This window comes from Pelecanus crispus, chromosome 1 (genome assembly GCF_030463565.1).
Source record: "Pelecanus crispus isolate bPelCri1 chromosome 1, bPelCri1.pri, whole genome shotgun sequence".
Classification (NCBI taxonomy): Eukaryota; Metazoa; Chordata; class Aves; order Pelecaniformes; family Pelecanidae; genus Pelecanus; species Pelecanus crispus.
Genome location: NC_134643.1, coordinates 56591857 through 56611452, shown reverse-complemented (window position 1 = coordinate 56611452; position 19596 = coordinate 56591857). Strand labels below are relative to the sequence as shown.

General features: G+C 39.8%; 1 protein-coding gene across 2 annotated transcripts in view; it reads right to left on the bottom strand.

The window, feature by feature from the left end:
* Positions 1-429: 429 nt before the first annotated feature.
* Positions 430-19596, bottom strand: part of IFT56 (intraflagellar transport 56) — a 56181-nt gene continuing 37014 nt past the window's right edge. For both annotated transcript variants that reach the window (XM_075719112.1, XM_075719121.1), the window contains 6 exons: positions 17478-17566; positions 11349-11432; positions 8602-8671; positions 5695-5801; positions 1905-2038; positions 430-541 (listed from right to left, as the gene is read on the bottom strand). In XM_075719112.1, the coding sequence (XP_075575227.1) occupies positions 430-541; positions 1905-2038; positions 5695-5801; positions 8602-8671; positions 11349-11432; positions 17478-17566 (596 nt within the window). The remainder of the gene's footprint in view (positions 542-1904; positions 2039-5694; positions 5802-8601; positions 8672-11348; positions 11433-17477; positions 17567-19596) is intronic.

The window sequence follows — 19596 nt, the reverse complement described above, 5'->3', positions numbered from 1 at the left end:
CTGAAGTAGATTTGTCTCAGCCATTTAACAAATGATTCTTCCCCAGAGGCCAGAAGACTTGCTGAAAAAAACCCCCAACCCCACAAAAGTGCTCCAATAACTTGTGTTGTTGAGAAATACTGGGAACATCTGAGGAGCACTTTGACTTGTGAACAGTTGGAATTGCTACTAAAAAAATTAGAAACTCTGAATGAGGAATAGAAAGTGGTGCAACAGAAAAAGCACTGATAAAGCTTCAATGGAAAAAAATATTTGCTGAACGTTTTGCAATCTCACTGCACTATGCTGTTGCTCAGCTGGGTCAGCCTGCTTGATAGTCTAAACTCCTGCAAGGAAGGAGATACCCAGAATGCACAGGAGAAACCAAGACCCACATCTTACAGCCACACACACCATAGGAACTGACCCGGTTCATTTTGTGGTACTGACTTAAACGGGAACTCTGTTCTCCTTGGCCCACTTTTTCATGATGCGGACAATGTATTCTACTTGAGAATTACCAGTGCTCTTCAGAAGATGCAGTACTTCCCGTAGAGTCTCTCTACAAAGGTGAAAAGCAAAGATTTAAATGAGGGTGAGACCCAGCTGATACAATAAACAACTACCCACATCCAAACTATTTTGCAAAACATCGTTCCTGGACAGAGAGGTCCATTCATCTGCAGGGCAGAAACAGGTAAAAAGGCACAGTAGATTAGATCCCAGGGGACAAAAAAAAAAAAAAAAGAAAAAAAAAAGAAAAAAAAGTCTTGTATACAATTGCAACAAGGAAAGAAATTAAAAGTAAAAAAAAAAAATCAGCAAAATGTAATTAGTTTGGAGTTTAGTGCCCGCGTGTGTGTGTATTTATATATAAATCCTTACTCTAGCAAAAGAGCTCCCCAGAACAAAACAAACTTTTTTTTGTTTAATGTTACTTGCCAGTCTTCAGTATGGCAACATCTAGCTTAATGCTGCCGAAGCACCTTGCACATAAATACATGGAAATGAACATTACCAACAGGATAAACCAGTATGAAGTTGCAGTTTGCCAGCTACTTTACAGCAAGAACTTGTATGCATATTGAAAAACAGGCAAGCTATGTGTATTTTACTGCATCTACTGCAGTAATTGCTAAAAGGACACTTGAAGGGTGCAGTAGTTAATGAGATTATTCCAGCAGAGAAGGGAATACAAGGAAGGTGTAGAAGCCAAGATATACACCTACCAGTCATGTACAAAACAGCAATTTTGGCCAGGGGAGAACGGCCATCTGGCATCACAGCAGAATATCCACAAGGGAACAGTTCTTAAATACAGCCTCACTACTCTCTCTCATTCTCCCATCCAGTGAAATGGGCCAAAAGCAAAATTATCAGTAACACAGATAATTTCCTTTAAGCTTTCATCAAGTAAGTATATTTGTCTGACATGGACAGTGTCTTCAGAAAGCAAATTTTAGTGAAAATACAGTCTGATCTACTCAGTGTTTGAAGATACCATGTCCTTCCTACAGCCTGAGTAAATGTTTCCTTACTTTGTTCTATGAACCTTAAAATGTCATGGGACAATTTCCCATTCTTACACCATCAACATGAAACGAGGTTCTTTTCCCTCATTCATGAACATACTACATGTATAACTTAGCTCTTCCTAGTTTAATGACTAATGTATTTTTTTTTCCTACAGTTCGTAGTATTTGCTGGTAAGTTATGCTCCACGATATATTCTATAACTGTTGGTGTGGAAGATACACTTCAAATTGAACACTGCATATGGAACCACTGGCCAGAGTGTCTATTCTCTGAAAGGTCAAGAATTGGAAGAGGATACATAGTCTTAAAGCCAAGATTATGATTCTGGCTTACAGCTAACTGGAAATAGGAAGAGCAAAATAAATTCAGAAACAACACAGAATACTCACTTTGCTTCTCGGCCTGCTAAGATCATTTGAAAGACACCCACACAAGCACCTCTCTTGCCTTCCCAATATTCAGGATTACTGTCCAGTCTCTCCAGAACATCAAATGCTTTGGCTGAATAGTAAAACTGACGCATCTGCACAGAAAGTGAAACATTATTCCTGACTATATGACCATCTTTCAGAAGGGGATTAAAAATTTTGAGCTCAGTTTTCTGAAATCAGCAGTAAGTCATAGACACAATGTGCATTTTTCTGTTTTTCTGCAGGCAGCAAGTGACACGGAACAAGCACATTGCAGTTCTACGTAAGGGAACAGGTGGTATTATAACGTTACTGGTCTATGTCTTTGAACATATTATAGGCAAACTGCACTGTGAACTTTATTAGTTGGCAATGATCAGCACTGTTGTTTTGATCATATATAGGTAACACTAGCTTACAGAACTTTTTTATGAAGTGCCCTATCTAGTCTCATACCAACTATACCAAAGTCCTTGGTAGAGTATCAACTTCAAACTAGTCCAGACATTTGAAAACAGAACCTCTCTTCCTCATCTAGAGATGGTCACAGGGACATATTTGGATGTTTTTTGGGTTTAACTTAGAGCTAAATTTTTTTCTTCACTGTTACAGTACAGTACAAAATAAGATTCAGTGAACTCTATAATCCAAAATTTTCCTAAGCATAGGAAAATCCACTGTGTACCCTTATCTTTTCTGCCTTAGGTTCTCTACTTGTAAATGGGAACAAGAAGCAAGTTGGTTGGCAACAGTCAGTGCAAAAGGAGTGACCACAGTAACTGTGGCTTTTGAAGTCAGCATAACTCATGTGGACCTTGTCTATGACTGTGAGTGTTCTTCACTTGGGCAAGCCTGAATAGCAATATTGTTTGTGGCTAGCATCTTCCCATGAGAGAGCACAGAAGGTAGACTGAGCACAGCCTCCCATCCTTTGGTAGCTGGAAGCCTGCATCTGCTGAGAAAAAAGGACAGGCTGTGGGAGTTACGTTTGAAAACTTTAGTCAGAGAAACATAAGTACTACAGAATGAGTAATAATTGCCTTTTCTTCACATAAATGGTGATTTTAACCACAGGTGACTGGCAAGCACTTAAATGGATGGGAATAAAGATAGTGAGTATAAACAGTATCAGATATGTCAGCTAAGAAGAAAAAATTGAATACTGATCTCTCCAAACTGGCATCTGATCTAGTTCCATTAAGCAGATAACAGTTTAATGTCCTCCTCCTATCTGACATAAAAGGAGGAAATGCTTCACCCCAAGTCATGTGCTGTTCCCTATATGGATAAGATGGGCTATTGCATGAAAAGCAGCAAGAAATTAGCCAGAAGTCCTGCATCCCAGCTTCCTCACTGAGCAACTTCTATCAGCATAGCAATGGGGCATCCAGCTGCAGCTAGTCTCAGGACACTGTTGACCTTGCTCCATCCATGTTCATTCAGCATTCTGTTGAGTGAAGCCTAGTACAACTGCCTTCTTAAGTTACAGCTGTGGTACTATCTGTGGACCTCCAGTATAATATAGTGTTTCAGAAAAAAATGGAAAATGCTACATAAACTCAAACAACATGCCATTTAGTGGAAGAGGTACAAACAGCTGGTAGTGTAGAAAGACAAGTTATAACACTATAGTAATCATTTTTGAAATGAAATTCCTTGGTCTTTAGAGCAGTCATTTATGGCCATATGTAGACACATAATTAGGCTGAAAAATTTAGTCCTGTAAGTGCAGTTTTTAAGAGCTCTAGATGAATCCAAAGTGTGAGGCTGCTTCTCCTCTAGGGTACAATAAGGTTTTGAGAAGAATTTAGGCAAAGTAATCAACTGATTTAAGTGAGACTTAAAATGGTCTAGAGAGAGATTTTACATAAGGTCTGGTTGTCAACTTGCTTTCACAAATTGCAGCCATGGGAAACACCAGAGGCATAGCCACTTGCTTAAGCAACAAGACTTTTAGGGTGAGCTGGTGGATTGAATACTTGCAGACGTGCAAGAGATAATTCACTCAGTTTTAGAAGAATGCTTTTGAGATCACAAGGTAGATTGTCTGACTTTCAGTTATGTGTTTGTTAGGATTTTGAGAACATGTTACTTTGTCAGATGAAGGAAAACAGCAAAAAAGAATGTTACAGATAGTGTGCGGATATTGCTGCTCTTTGGAGCACTTGGCTGAACTAAGAATCATTGGGAGGTTTTCCAATAGGACTCAGTTTACTATCTTCCCTGTATGACGTCAAGTTTGGTCACTGTATCTCTAGTAAGCCTATGCTAATAGTGGTAGCTCTTGTGTATTCACTTGCATTAGGCTCCACTGAACCAGCTCCATGAGCTTTACACCTATTATCTGTGTTTTGCTTTTCTTCTCATATATGCTTTCTTAAAACAGTGAACTACTATATTTGCACAATCACAAAATTACAATCTGACTTTATACTCTATATTTAATTTAAATTCAATATAAAATGGTTGCTCTCCAAATAATTTCAGTCCACCTTCTGGCTCTGGCCAATACATTCTGAGAAGTGGATGGCCTGTCTCACCATGACGCTTTTCCAAAGAACATCCTTTTCTCCTATCACTGAGCTGCTACTCCTCTAGGTCCCAACACAATGCAATCATCCTTGTAGGTGGCAGCGAGGATGCCGGATACAGCATTCTATTATTGTCTACTGAAATCTTGCACAGCAGTACTCTGGATAGGACAACCAATTTTTCTTTCTCCTATAGTCCCATTTACAATCCTTTCAAAAAAGTTTTCTTTATATGCCTCTACATCCGTCCTGCAGGTGAAGCTCTCATATTTTCTTTCATGATTTGCAGAACAGCAAAAAACTTGAATCAGAGCGAAGTCTCACTGTGTATAGACACCATCTGAAAAACTAGATGTTGGGAATTTAGGCAGAATTGTAATCAGCTTCCTAAGGTCTCTTCCCTGTTAACATAACTTTGTATAAACTAGAATTTGGAGGTGTGCCAGCAGTGTATTACCATGGAGCATGAGAACTAGCAAACATTATCTAGAAGCTTAGCACAAGTAAGGTAGCATATATTTTAACTTGTTCTAAAATGCCCAGAGCATCCCTACTAAAGTGGGCATTGTCTTGTCTAGCTTGACTTTTAAAGATGTTAGACAGCTTAGTCTAACCTCATGTCTTTAAGTCCCCTCTAGAAAACGTTCAAAAGAAGAACTATTATGTGTTAGCAGGGATCCTGCTGTAGGCAGTTAAGCTCACCATTTTTTCTGAGTAGTTTTATTCCTAATGACTACACCCCCCACCCCCGTGTCTCTTTGCCCCACTTGGGCAGATAGAATAGTAGTTGTGAGAATTCTCTTCCCATTTCCTTATGATTAACAAAGGAGTATCTCCCATTGCCATTACAAGCTTTAAGGAAAAAACAACACTGTCCCAGGAAAAAAATGCAGCATGAGGCTCCTTGCTGAATATGTGCTAGGTTTTTTATTTTCTTAAAAGTTTCTTGTAATTTCTACCAACAATTAATCCCTAGTAGGAGAAGAAACTGTTATTGTTATTGATAGCTTAAGCATGCAGTAATTTACCAATGTTTTAATCAGTGGGTTGTCTACCAAGAAGGCCTGTAGGTTAAAATACTGACTAATCCTTGCCAACTCATCTACATTATTAGACATCCCACTGTTATAAAAGAAAGTTCACTAGTGATGACAGTGATGGAAAGTATCAAAAAAATGGGTGTTGGTACCATCACTGAATTAACATGCCATACACCGAGCTCGAAAGAGAAGACTCACTTTGTAGCAATCATTTGCAATGAGCTGCAAAAGGTTAAAGGACTCCCCTGAGGTCTCCATCTTCAGATAGAGCTTCCAGGCCAACTGTGGTTTCTTATTCATAATATCTGCAATAACAACAAAAAGCTAGGATTGTGAAAAGAATATGCCATGCACAATACTCAGTGGCAGGTGGAATAAATGTTCCTAAATTTCTTTGCTTAATGTAAATGCATACCTCAGCCTGTGAGCATGAGGTTGGGAAGGGAAACTTGTCCTTATCTTCTGCCTTGCTAGCGATAACAGCAACTCATCAGAGAATACCAACATCAAGAGGAATTATGATGGTGTTTACATCTCCATTTATATTTCACAGATACAGCAATAAGCACAACTCTCATGATTTCAGATGTGATTAAGAAATAGAATGGAAAGCATTAGTGAAGTTAATGCAGGACAATGAACTGTGGCAGTCCATTTAGATGGTGAGATTTTGGATTATGTGTTCTTACACACAGAAAAAAAAATAATTAGCACTGAACTGAGGTCTTTAATACTTGGTGCCAATCTCAATCTAAACATTCAATCTCCATGAATGATAGCAAACCAAAGGCGGGGGGGGGGGGCAGGCAAAGCCCCTACAAGCATAACAAAACTGGTCATTATGCATCTACTAGAAAAAATGTTTCCAAATTCCTGAGATTTGGTGCTGGGTTTACATGTGCCTATGTGCCTAGAATTTTTCATTGGCCTTTAACTTTAAACATCACTGCTACGCACAATTAGAAATAAAAGAATCTGAATCTTCCAACTCAGCTAGTGGAAATTCTACTAGGGTGTTTGAACACAAAGAATTCTAAAATTTGATTTTCTGGAGATAAGAACCTATTCTGTTGAATCTGAGGTTGATAATGGTAATTCCAGACTCATTCAAGTACTGGGAGAAAAGAAAATGAAATCAAGTATTCCTTTCTTTTTCAAGTCTTGCCAGCTACTCACAGAGTAGCTAGCTGTTCACACATGGACCACTCTTGTGCTTTTTCAAAAGAGGGACTGTTTAGCTTATTATATCTGTGCCCACTGTGCCAATACATATGTTGCAGGTAGAATGGGTGGCATTATCAACAATAAACAAGTAACACCAAATCACGGAATTTATAGAAACCTCTCATTCAGGAGGCAACAAGACATGAAATCAGATTTTTCTTTCATCAGCTCCAGATACCATACACAGCGGCAAACAGCCAGGTCTTAATTTCCAAATACCAACCCATCTATCTAGAGAAATGGAGTACTGTGCTAATTCAATGGGTTTTTTACCTTCTCTTCAAGAAGAATTTGGTATAAATAGTACAATAATACTAAACAAAAAAATACTGTCTAGCATCCAAAAAGATGCATCTCTGGTCCTTTTTGCCCTTTGGAAATAGTTCAGCATTGAATTGTTTATGACTCAATACCTAATCATACTCTGACATGAATGTATTGTAATGCTTTGTAATTTCTACAGCAGCTTTTATCCAGAAGGATCTAATAGTAATTTACATACTTGACACAAAAAGATAACTATACTCATCATTGAACAGTTGTTTCTGCAAAGAATTCTAGCATGTTTGGTAATGAAAAAAATCAAAATTTTAAGACAGACACAGAAGGATACAGCAGCTCTACTGAAACTTCAGCAGGAATTCAGAACGGCAAAAGGCACGCTCAAGAATAAATAGCAACTCTTATGAAAGAGCTAGAAAAAATTTGAAAACATGGTGTTGATTCTACTTCTTGTATAATAAGTAGCACCTTCAAAATGTTCTGCGTCCCCAGATGTATGTCAAAGAACTACTATAGCACAGAATCAAAGGGATGAACACTGTCTACTGAACAACCATGATCTCCTTTTGCAACAGGAGTTCTCCCATCAAAAAAATTCACATAAAACTTTCACATATAAAACACTCAAACACAACCAGTTACTGCAGCTTAATGAAAAAGCAAATAAACTGGCATGTCCTAGAAGAGACTCATAGATAGGTATCCATAGGTGTAATATGCCTGTCTGGAAAGATCACATTAGAGATGTTGACCACATCTGTGATATGGCATAATGTCCCAAACCAAATGTATTTACATTCCAAGTACAACTACTGAAAATTGTATGATAAGAGAATATTTTTGTATTGAGGCACTGTCAGGAAAACAAATTAGCCTAGGGAGGTCTCAGACTTGAGTGATCAGAAAAGCCCACCTCTATACTATTTTGCATATGGTGCTGCAGCTGTATCTGTACTAAGGTGTACTCTGCAATGTTTTAAAAACTGACTCAGAAATATTAAATAAAATTTGCTATAGCAAAAATTTTCCGGTTTCAAGGGAAGAATGGAAAAGTTTATGAAAGAAAAAAACATGATGGAGATTATAAGTGACATCCCTCAGGCACAGGAATTTGCACAACATGAAGAGTAACGTGGTAGGAAGAAAAATAACACATGTGCTTGCCTGATTCTGCTCTTCCCTAGACATCTGACATTGGCTTCTCTTGGAGTTAGATAGACCCTTGGGCCTGACCCAGTATGGATGCTTCTATTTTATGTTTTACTCTGAACATTTTAGAGTTGTAACTCAGTCTTTTAAGACAGAAAATCTTCACTCAAGTAATTGAGTAGACAATTGAGAAGAAAAAGGTTCACTGGTTAGGACAGAGCTGCATTGATGAAACTATAATAGCGCTGCACTGAAGCAGTAATTGCTTGCTAAAGCCAGATGTATGAAAGGTGCAATAACCACCCATGCTATAACTAGTGCAATCAGCTTTTCACTTTCACAGTCCTGAATCCACCTACAACATGAAATTCAATTAAGAAAGTGGATTGCCAAGACTGATGCAATAGGGGAAGATCTGTATTCTGCAATGTTGAGGGTAAAGTGACTCACAGCAGCGAGCTAGCCAGCTAAGGTAAACAAAATCATTCTTTATCTTCTCACTCTGGATCAAAAGGAACACCTGCAGGAAGAAGGAAAATAAAAGATTATACATGCAGGTACTTTTAAACAAACAAAAAGCAGACCTGCCTCGTTTCAACATGCAGCTAAAGCTTAAGCCACACAAACAACTGCTTCATGAGAAGAGTTACGGTATGCAAGTGCAGTGCTGGGGCATCTCTCTGTGTCAGGTAGCTGGAGGATTCAAACAGTGCTGTGCTTATCAAGGGACTTCTGCAGCTGCAAAACACCAAGTTGTGCAGAGGGTGCGGCCTGCTCTGAACAAGTGCCAGTGGGCGGCCATGCAACACAAACAGCACAAAGGAACGCTGGGCCTGTGGGAAAAGCTATTTGGAATGTGTTTGTGTAGAAAGCAATGCAAGCAATTACATTAGCATCTTCTTGAAATACCAGAAGTTTCACATATGTATGAACCTTTCCTCCCCATACATGTCAGAGATCATTCCAGGTCAGCAATAAGCCATTTTCTAACCACTTTGGTTTCACTAAGGTTCCGAGGCAAAACATTCATCTTTTGTAACTTACTGTACAAATACAGGCTTATTACATTCTACATCTTAAGGGATGTGTGGGGGGAAGGTATAAATTTTAAAATGTACTCTGGCTTTACTCACAGGAAAAAAAAAAAGCTATTTATGCCTCTCTGCAGGTATATTTGTTACTATACTAAGATGCTACTGGCAAAACTCAAAATACCTGTAGAGTAGCAGATGTACGTACTGGAACAGTGAGTTCCACAAATTACTGACATTTTATTGGCTAAACATTGCTGACACCCTAATTTTGGGGGTAGGGAAGAAATAATAAAAAAAAAAAAAGTGCAGCATTATCAGTATCCGTAGCACTTTATCATAGGTTTTATTTCATTATGTCCAGGGAGGTGAGCTTTTTAACAAGTTAATAAGTGCTATATGTGGAGATATTTTACAAGTTTATGAGACACTGGGGAAGGGTGATCTTTATATGAAAAGTGTCATCACAGGCAAAGATCCTGTTGTCCAAAACTGATGCTGCTATAGATGTCCATTGTAAAGCCCTACCCTAACTATGCTTTTGTTCAGTGAACAGATTGTCCGAGAGCAGAAGTCGAGGTGATGTATTACCGACTTGATCAGTGAACCATGAGAAGTTGCTTAAGATTTGCCAGGAAGGAAATAGGGGGAAAGGTAATTCTGGCAGGGGGAGATCCCGACTACCAACTCATGAGCCCCCTACCACGATTACACCCCAGACTCAAACTGAAGGACAACTGAGCATGCTCACTAATTTACATACTAGGCAAAGAGATTTTAACCAATCATAGCACTGCATATGTATTAGGGAATTAAGTATGGTAATGAATGTGTATAAATAGATGTTGACTTGATGATTGGTGTGCTGGCTTTGTGGAAAGCCACCTAGTACCCAAACTTGCACAACTTCGTGAATAAACAATATCTTGTCTCAGTGTGTGAAGATTGGCTTATTGCATACCAGGTAAATGAGCCCTATTTGGGACAACAATCAGGCAGTAGTACAGACTAATCAATTTAATTACATAATCCTGTAATTTAAATGCATCAGCTATGTAACACAAGGTTATATAGAATCATTTGTAAGAACATAAGAGGAAAAATGTGGATTAACAGCAGTTTACACCTTTGCGTTTCTTTATTGCCTGGCTGTAGCTAAAGCTTACTTATAGCATTATAATTTTTATCAGCACAGCCTGCTAGCATAGTTTTAAGATACCTACCTGCATTTTCATTAAGATAACTAAATTAAGGTAGGTGAATTGAAATATATATCCATTGTGCCTGACAGTCTTGGATATGTTTCTTAAAGAGAGATGCAATTTCAGGTCACGGAAATTAAGGGGCTGGGTGCTGGGGGGGGGAGGGGGAAGAAAAAAAAGAAAAAAAACCCAGGGGGGCTCTGTTTTCAAGAAACCTGAAGAGTTAAAAAGTTAGAAAGACAGGAAAAAACAAACAAACAAAAACAAATCAACCAAACCTATATGATTCACTTTGGACTACGTGGTTGGTTTTGTGTTTTGTTTTTTTTTTTTTCTGGCTTGTCTTCTTTCTGGTCTTGTGGAAGATGTTGCTTCCATCTTCATAATAGATATTTGCATTTGCATATTTTAGTTGTAATTAAGTTTCTACTGCACATAGACACAAAAAATGCTGTGTGTAGAAGCTAATCTCTTCCAGCTGCATCTGGATGCTGCTGAATAAGATAGTAAGCGCTTCCTCTTTTCCTTCCACATCTCTCAGAGGAAGAAATTTTTTTTTTTTTAAACACAAATTTCTAGGGACACCTAGAATCTCCTTACTATTCAGTGTCTTTTACTCAGCATGCCCTAGTCAGTCTGAACAATAAGACTGCCTGGGATCCCAAAGTGTAGGAAATCTGATTAAGAGGGCATTCTTTGATCAATTAGAGATAGCTGCAAGCACTCTTGTGATGCACCGCAAGCAGCATGACTCCCCATATACTTCACATTACAAGATTAGCAAGATAATCTTTTCTGAATAGTGTTCACTGAGCGTTTCAGTTCCTCTAAGAAGGGGGAGATGACGTTCCACAACCTGCTTATTTTCAACCAACATGAAGATCTGGAGGGAGAAAGGGAAAGAAAGAGGGGAGTATGTGGGAAATGTTTCCATTGTTGTTTTTTAAAGAAAGTAAATACATACCTCTTCAGCCTCACTAAAATTGCCCATGGCAGCTTTGGCTTGGGCGTAGTTGAAGTTAAAAGTGTCATCGTTGTAGAAGTAACTCTGGAAAATAAGTCACACAGACAACCCCAAATAAATAAACCAAAAAAACCCTCCTCCCTAATGGTAGAACAACATTAAAAATCATTAAAAATACCGCCCCCCACCCTCCAATCTGAGTCAGACTATATCAAGACAACAGGAAGGAAAAAGAAAAACCCACATTATGAACATACGGCATTTATAAACAGTGGGTAGAAAATTATGGACTGGCTTTCCATCCTACATTCGTGACTACAAAAACAGCTGGAACATTCCACAGTATTAACCATGAGAGATCTGGAGAATGCTCCAAGCTCAAAATTGCAGTGGCAGCTTTTATGGGTGTAATTTTCACTTTGGGCATGTGAAGACATGCTGTGCTGCCATGGTCTCTTTCACCTCCCAAACACTTATTTCACCACTAGGGTGGTAAATAGGCAGTTGACTCCCTAATGGCTTAAGGAGATGAACGGTTTGTTTTTTCAAGACTTCTCAAGGTTCAACAAGAGATCCTGTGGATCTGGTTATGTGACAGATGCTAGTCTGACACACTGGATTACATGATGGAGGTGGAGCTGCAGTATCAGGCTGTAACCAGGCAGCACAGTGTAATAGGACTTCCTCAAGCTCAAGCCTTGCTTATAGGCACCCTTCTCTCTATTTGAAGTGCAACATTAAGTTTTTCTCTCCCATAATATTAGACTGCACACACTTGGTTAATGACAGATCAGGTTGATCTAGCTGTGTCTTTTCTGAAAAGCTGCATGGGCCAAAGCAGGAAGTACAACTCTAGGTACAGATTAGCCTGATGTTTGGGTTTGACCCAGACAGCTTAGATTTGATCATGGTCAGATGTCCAGATTTAAGTATAACTGATGACTAAAAGTCAGCTGAGTGTGTTATACATTCAGCACTGTCCCACACTGCTGTATCAGTAGACCTGGTAGAGGTAAGGTGGAACACAATACCACAGCTACAAGCATGAATGGGATTGAGGATCCCCACTGAGCAGAGGTGCAGCGCTTGTGAAAGAGCATGGGAAAAAAGCAGGGTGGTTTCTCCACCACAGTTACTGCAAGAAAAGCTTTCCTGTGTGTGGAAGAGAAATGTTTTTCCTTATATAACATCTATAAAAGAAACAGAACTTGTGTAGGAAGACCAAACTTTTCTTTTGTTCCCTCATTAATGAGTGAGGAGGAGGTAAAAAGCACAACTGGGACTGTACAAAAGACATGGGAAGCAAGGGAGAAAACCCTTTCCCAGTGCTCTGTATCTTATTTCATTACGTAGGGACACTTGAGGAACCTCTTCCCTTCCCTGTCACAGGTAGTCAACAAAGGCTACTGACCCAGTTCACCCACCTACATCAAGCCAGTGCCTGGAGAGGAGAGGTGGGGGGTGGCTACCATTTGCCAGATGTCTAGGTTTCACCCAAATAGTCTATGTTAGGGTCCAAAAGAGCCGGTGAATATAGCAAGCTATGTGAAAGCATGAGGATCAGCCAATCAGATGAATCTCAAGCTCAGTTTGTGAAAACATTTCAGTACCCTTAGGGTGAAATAACTGGTTTCACCATAGGAGAATTACAACACTTTACTGTATTCTTCCTCAATTATAGTTTCGTGTGAATCAGCACAAGTCCCAGGTTAAGCAAAGCTGGTGAGCAAGATGCTGGTTTTACTGCATGAATAGTTCCTTCTGTTCAAATAGCCCCCATTGTATATTTGAATTAAAACAAAAAAGAAACTCTGTCAGCAGCCAAACTCAAAAACTGTGTCATTCTATCCTTGCTGTATTAGTGCTAGAGACCAGACTTGCTGCAAAACCAAAACCAGTAAAAATGAACTAGTGCTACTGATAGTGCAATACATTCACAGCAGCTGAATGTTGTGGGTTTTTTTTTTTTTTAAAACCACATTATATGTACTGAACTTCACTCTTTTGTGGTCTTTTTAGTGGTCTTCAATCTTTGCATAAAACTAACTGTGCTCTGAGTGATGTCCATTTCAATGAGATGCTCAGATAACCCAGTTGAACAATGAAGCATTCCTTGTGGTCAGAACTCAGCTGAGCCTGAATTAGCTTGTCTTCTCAGTTGATGCTCAGTGTTATAATGTCACCCTCAGGGCAGCTGGCAATACATTTATAATAAGGTGTCCTTTGAGATATTCTCATGCCTACAGCAGTTTTAATCAATCATGGATGAAGGTGGTGTTTCCTGAGTGAATATCATGCAAATAGTCTTCACAGAGTGCACAGCTCCACTTAAAGAGCTGCAGAGATTCTACTCAAGTTGGTTCCTGTAAATGCAACACAAAGGTGACTATAAAGCCACCTAAACCTTGCCTGTAAAATGGTACAGGAAGAATTATTTGCAACCCTGTGACCTGAAGAGGAGGGGAATGACCTAAGTAAATCTGAGCAGTGGCTAGTCTCAGCTAGAAAATAATAAGTACCAACTACTTCAAAAGGACCATGCAAAGAAAGTGGTGGTAGGCAGAAAACTTTGTCCCTTGCTATTTATCAACTGCATTATGTCTCAAAGTACAGGTATTTATGATTCCCTTCAAGAATTTAACAAATACATATTTTACTTAAGCGTGATCATTTTGCAACTTGCTAGATACAATCTATAAAACCTTCCAAATTTGCAACCTCATCCCTACCTTGAACTACGACAATGAGTCCCATAAACCAGCTGTGTTGAGAGGGACAAAATGCATTTTCTCAGAAAAGTCATGGTGAATTTGCTGCAATTCCAGCAAGCTGTATCTTGTTTTCAGCCTCTCCTAATAGAAACGGAGGTTTCAAATCTACCGTGTTTATCCTAATCTTCATTTTGTATCTTTTTATTTTCTTAACTTCCCTCTACAGCAAATAATATCTATCTTCTAAATCTCTTAAGACAATATTTCAATTTCTAATTATTCTCTGAATCACCTTTCTCTCCACAGTTGAGGGAGAATGCCCAGTATGTCAAATAAGAGTACACCACTGCAATGAAATGCATCAATCTTTTTTTATATTGAATTTTCTTTACTTAGCATAATATTTTGTTTCATCCTTATAAATGCAGTCACATTACAACTGTGAAAACCAAGGGAATATTTTTTAAAAATTTATTATCTTTGCCTAAATATGGGTCAAATCAGAACAGATATACAGTTACTGATGCCAAAGGCATGTATCTGTGAAGTCCAGCTTGCAAGCTGAGATCCACATATATATGTTATAATATGCAATGGTAGTTCTACATACTTTCAGCAGAACAGCTGAGTTTTTAAAACAAAACAAAACATCCATACAAGCAGTGAAATAACCCTTCCCCTCCCCTAAGCACACATAATAAAATCTTTTCTCCCAAATCTGACAAGGTAAGAACGCTCCTTCGTCTAGTTCACAAATATAGCAGGATTGAAGGCTTGCATACCTGTACCTGTCATTATTTCTGCCTCCCTCCTGACAGTTTTTAAATATTAGATCTATTCCTCACCAGTATTTCCCTCTGCATGGGCTCTTACATCTTACGAAATAACACTGAGTATTCTGCTGCTTTGGTAATACTGCCCTGTCTGAGCCCTTCATTGACCGCTTTCCCTATAAAATATAAGCTTTATTACTTTTCAAGGTCCTTCATGTCCTATCTTCCTTACACACTCTTGTTCATTAAAATGTTGTCCCCGATTATTAACCAGTGACAATAATCTCCATCACTCATTTGATGTGGTTAAAAAAAAAAGTTTTTCCTCCATGCTGCCCACCCCATAAATATCTGCAAATTTTTTCATTGTCTTCCTTTAATTATCTTCCTTGTCTTCTGTAATGCCACCAGAAAGCCAAATAATGGTAAATTGCAGGTGTGATAAAAGCACCATGCTGCACAATGCTATCTAAACTGCTTCCTTACATTTTGATCCATTTGCTACATTGACGACTTATGTCCCACTGTTGTTCCTGTGTTTCATAGAATCATTGAACCCTTTGGGTTGGAAGGGACCATTAGAGATCATCTAGCCCAACCCCCCTGCAGTGAGCAGGGACACCTTTAACTAGAGTAGGTTGCTCAGAGCCCCGTCCAACCTGACCTTGAAGGTTTCTAGGGATGGGGCCTCCACTACCTCTCTGGGCAACCTGTTCCAGTGCTTGACCACCCTCATTGTAAAAAATTTCTTCCTTATATCCATTCTAAATACATTCTTCTTTAGTTTAAATCCATTATTCCTTGTCCTGTCACAACAGGCCTTGCTAAAAAGATTGTCCCCATCCTTCCTATAGGCCCCCTTTAAGTACTGAAAGGCCGCAATGAGGTCTCCCTGCAGCCTTCTCTTCTCCAGGCTGAACAACCCCAACTCTCTCAGCCTGACCTCATAGGAGAGGTGCTCCAGCCCTTAGATCATTTCTGTGGCCTTCCTCTGGACCCGCTCCAACAGTTCCATGTCCTTCTTGTGCTGAGGGCTCCAGAGCCGGACGCAGTACTCCAGGTGAGGTCTCACCAGAGCAGAGTAGAGCAGAGGGGCAGAATCACCTCCCTCAACCTGCTGGTTACATTTGTTTCGATGCAGCCCAGGATACAACTGGCTTTCTGGGCTGCAAGCGCACATTGTTGGCTCATGTCCAGCTTTTCATCCACCCCAGTACCCCCAAGTTCTTCTCCGCAGGGCTGCTCTCAATCCCTTCATCCCCCAGCCTGTATTGATATTGGGGGTTGCCCCGTCCCAGGTGCAGGAGGTTCACACAGGCCCACCTCTTCAGCTTGTCGAGGTCCCTTTGGATGGCATCTTGTTCTTCTGGCGTGTCAAGTGCACCACTCAGCTTGGTGTCATCTGCAAACTTGCTGAGGGTGCACTCAATCCCACTGTCTATGTCATTGATGAAGATATTAAACAGCACAAGTCCCAGTATGGACCCCTGAAGGATACCACTTGTCACTGGTCTCCATTTGGACATCAAGCCATTGACCACTACCCTCTGGATGCAACCATCCAGTCAATTCCTTATCCATCGAACAGTCCACCCATCAAATCTGCATCTCCTAGTTTAGAGAGAGAGAAGGATGTTGTGTTGAAGGCTTTACAGAAGTCCAAATAGATGACATCCATTGCTTTTCCCTTGTCCACTGATGCAGTTACTCCTTCATAGAAAGCCACTAGGTTGGTCAGGCAGGACTTGCCCTTGCTGAAGCCGTGCTGGCTGTCTCGTGTCACCTCCCTGTCCTCTATGTGTTTTAGCATAGATTCTAGGAGGATCTGTTCCATGATCTTCCCAGGCACAGAGGTGAGGCTGACAGGTCGGTAGTTCCCAGGGTCCTCCTTTCTTCCCTTTTTAAAAATGGGCACAGTGTTTCCCTTCTTCCAGTCAGCAGGGACTTCACCTGACTGCCATGACTTTTCAAATATTATGGAGAGTGGCTTGGCAACTACATCAGCCAGTTCCCTCAGGACTCTGGGATGCATCTCATCAGGTGCCATAGACTTATGTACGTTCAGGTTCCTCAGGTAGTCACGAACCTGTTCTTCCCTTACAGTGGGAGGGGCTTTACCCCCCTGGTCCCCATCTTTTGGTCCATTGATTTGGGAGTGGTGAGGAGAGAGGTTGCCAGTGAAGACTGAGGCAAAAAAGTTGTTGAGTACCTCAGCCTTGTTCTCATCTGTTGATACTAGGTTGCCATTCTTATTCATCAGGGGGGGTACGCTTTCTTTAACCTTCCTTTTCTGGTTGACATACCTGTAGAAGACCTTCTTGTTATTCTTTGCATCCCTTGCCAAATTCAGCTCCAGCTGTGCCCTGGCCTTCCTTCCCATCCCTACACAAGCAGGCAGCGTCCCTGTACTCTTCCCAGGATACCTGTCCCTGCTTCCACTGCCTGTGCAGTTCCCTCTTGCTCTTTCAGCATGTCTCGACTCAGCTGTGCTGCTCTCTTCCCTTTTGTGTTTTGTTGTTACTGTTGTGTTTCTTTCATAAAAACATCCTTTCATGTTTACATAGTGTCTCACACATTACAGTCCAATTCAATAAGTAGTGATTCCATGCATTAGAGTACTACCAATACTAAATAGTAATACTAACCTTGACTGAGTTGAGGTAAATGAGGACATTACCAAATTGTCTAAGAAGAAAGAAGCAGGAGGACATGCACTGTCTCCCTGGAATGGTATCTAAAATTCAAAAGAGAAATGCATATTTGTAGAATTTAAAAATCACATGGTAATGGAAATCACTGTCAAGACTGCTGGCAGCTATGAAAGCAGCTAACTTCTAAAAATAGTGTAACTTGCCTTTTCAAGGCAAAGGACCATACTAGAGGTTAGAAAAACTATTAGATCATCTTGTCAACTTTCTCTACAGTATACAATAACTATTGCCAGACTGTATTCAACAACAAATTCTACAGAGACAAATTGTGTAAGTAACAGGCCTTTTCCATGACACAATTTATGTAGCATAATTTTACCGTGAATTATTCTTACTCTTAGGAAATGACACTTGATACAAAACCTGAGTTTGTTATTCTAACCTCATTAGCCATTTTTCTTTAAAATTATGCTTTTCAGTTATCCTGGACAATGAAGCTCTACATATTTTAATTTTAGTTCCAGTAAAAGAGTAAACTTGAGACACTGAAAATACTGTTATATTAAAAAAAATTAATACATGCACAGGAAAAATACTCAGTGATGAAATACAACACAAAAATTAATTTTCATGCAGTTGGGATTACCACATTGCTCACACATGATAAAACCGTAAATAAACTAGGCATATCAGTTCAAATGAGTGACAGTAAACTTTGCTGCCATCATACTCTGCTGTCATCTACTCTGAAATTGCTAGCTGTGTTACTGAAAAACTATTTCAAAGCTCTTTTAAAGATTCTGAAGTAAGCTTACTAGGACTAATTTTTGTTAGACCCAACCAGCAGAAACTGGTCAGAGATGGATGAAACCAAGTAGCAGCTGGGAAGGCATAAACCCAAGTGATGTCAAATCACTACTGTTTCATTACGTCAAATGATCATTAGAGAGCATGTTGCTCTGTGCAGTTTGGTGAAGTGACAGGAAATAAGATCCTAAGGCTACCAACAGCCCCAAAGTAATCTGCTCCTTCAATCAATCTGCTTCCTTACCATCAATCCATCCACACTAGAAAATTAAAATATCTTTTCTGTATATAGATATTGCATGTATTTGAAGACAAATATTTTGACTCCATACTGTTGTCCAAAACTGATGCTGCTATAGATGTCCATTGTAAGGCCCTACCCTACCTATGCTTTTGTTTAGTGAACAGATTGTCTGAGAGCAGAAGTCTAGGTGACCCTAAGTTATACAATGTGCTTTTGTTTAGTTAACAGGTTGTCCAAGAGCAGAAGTCTAGGTGATGTATTACCGACTTAATCAGTGAACCATGAGAAGTTGCTTAAGATTTGCCAGGAAGGAAATAGGGGGAAAGGTAATTCTGGCAGGGGGAGATCCCGACTACCAACTCATGAGCCCCCTACCACGATTACACCCCAGACTCAAACTGAAGGACAACTGAGCATGCTCACTAATTTACATACTAGGCAAAGAGATTTTAACTAATCATAGCACTGCGTATGTATTAGGGAATTAAGTATGGTAATGAATGTGTATAAATAGATGCTGACTTGATGATTTGGTGTGCTAGCTTTGTGGAATTACCACCTAGCACCCATCTCTGCACAGAAATGAAATAAAACAATATCTTGTCTCAGTGTGTGAAGATTGGCTTATTGCACACCAGGTAAATGAGCGCTATTTGGGACAACAGTTTTGGCGACCCAGATGGGATTGCACTGAAAAAGCCTTGCCTGGATCGACTTGCTGCAGCCAGCAGGGAGTACTGAACCGACTGGACTCCAGTGCACACTGAACAGTTTTTTGGGGACTCCGTCGGCTCATCTCCTTGCTGGGTGGTAAGCAACACAAAGGTGCAATACTAAATTGAGATATTGTGAAAAAAGGGGAAAAATCTGATAGAGGAGCAATCTGAATTCTGGTATTCTGATGGTCTGAATACCTCTGCATAAGTTACTCCATGGAAAGACCACTGCAGTAGGATACTTCTTACACATAGACATTAATTGTGGCTGAGTGTTTGAAGGTCTGAATGAAGCATTTGCTAGAAAATACTATAGGATCTGGCTCCTCTACAGAAATGCCCCCTT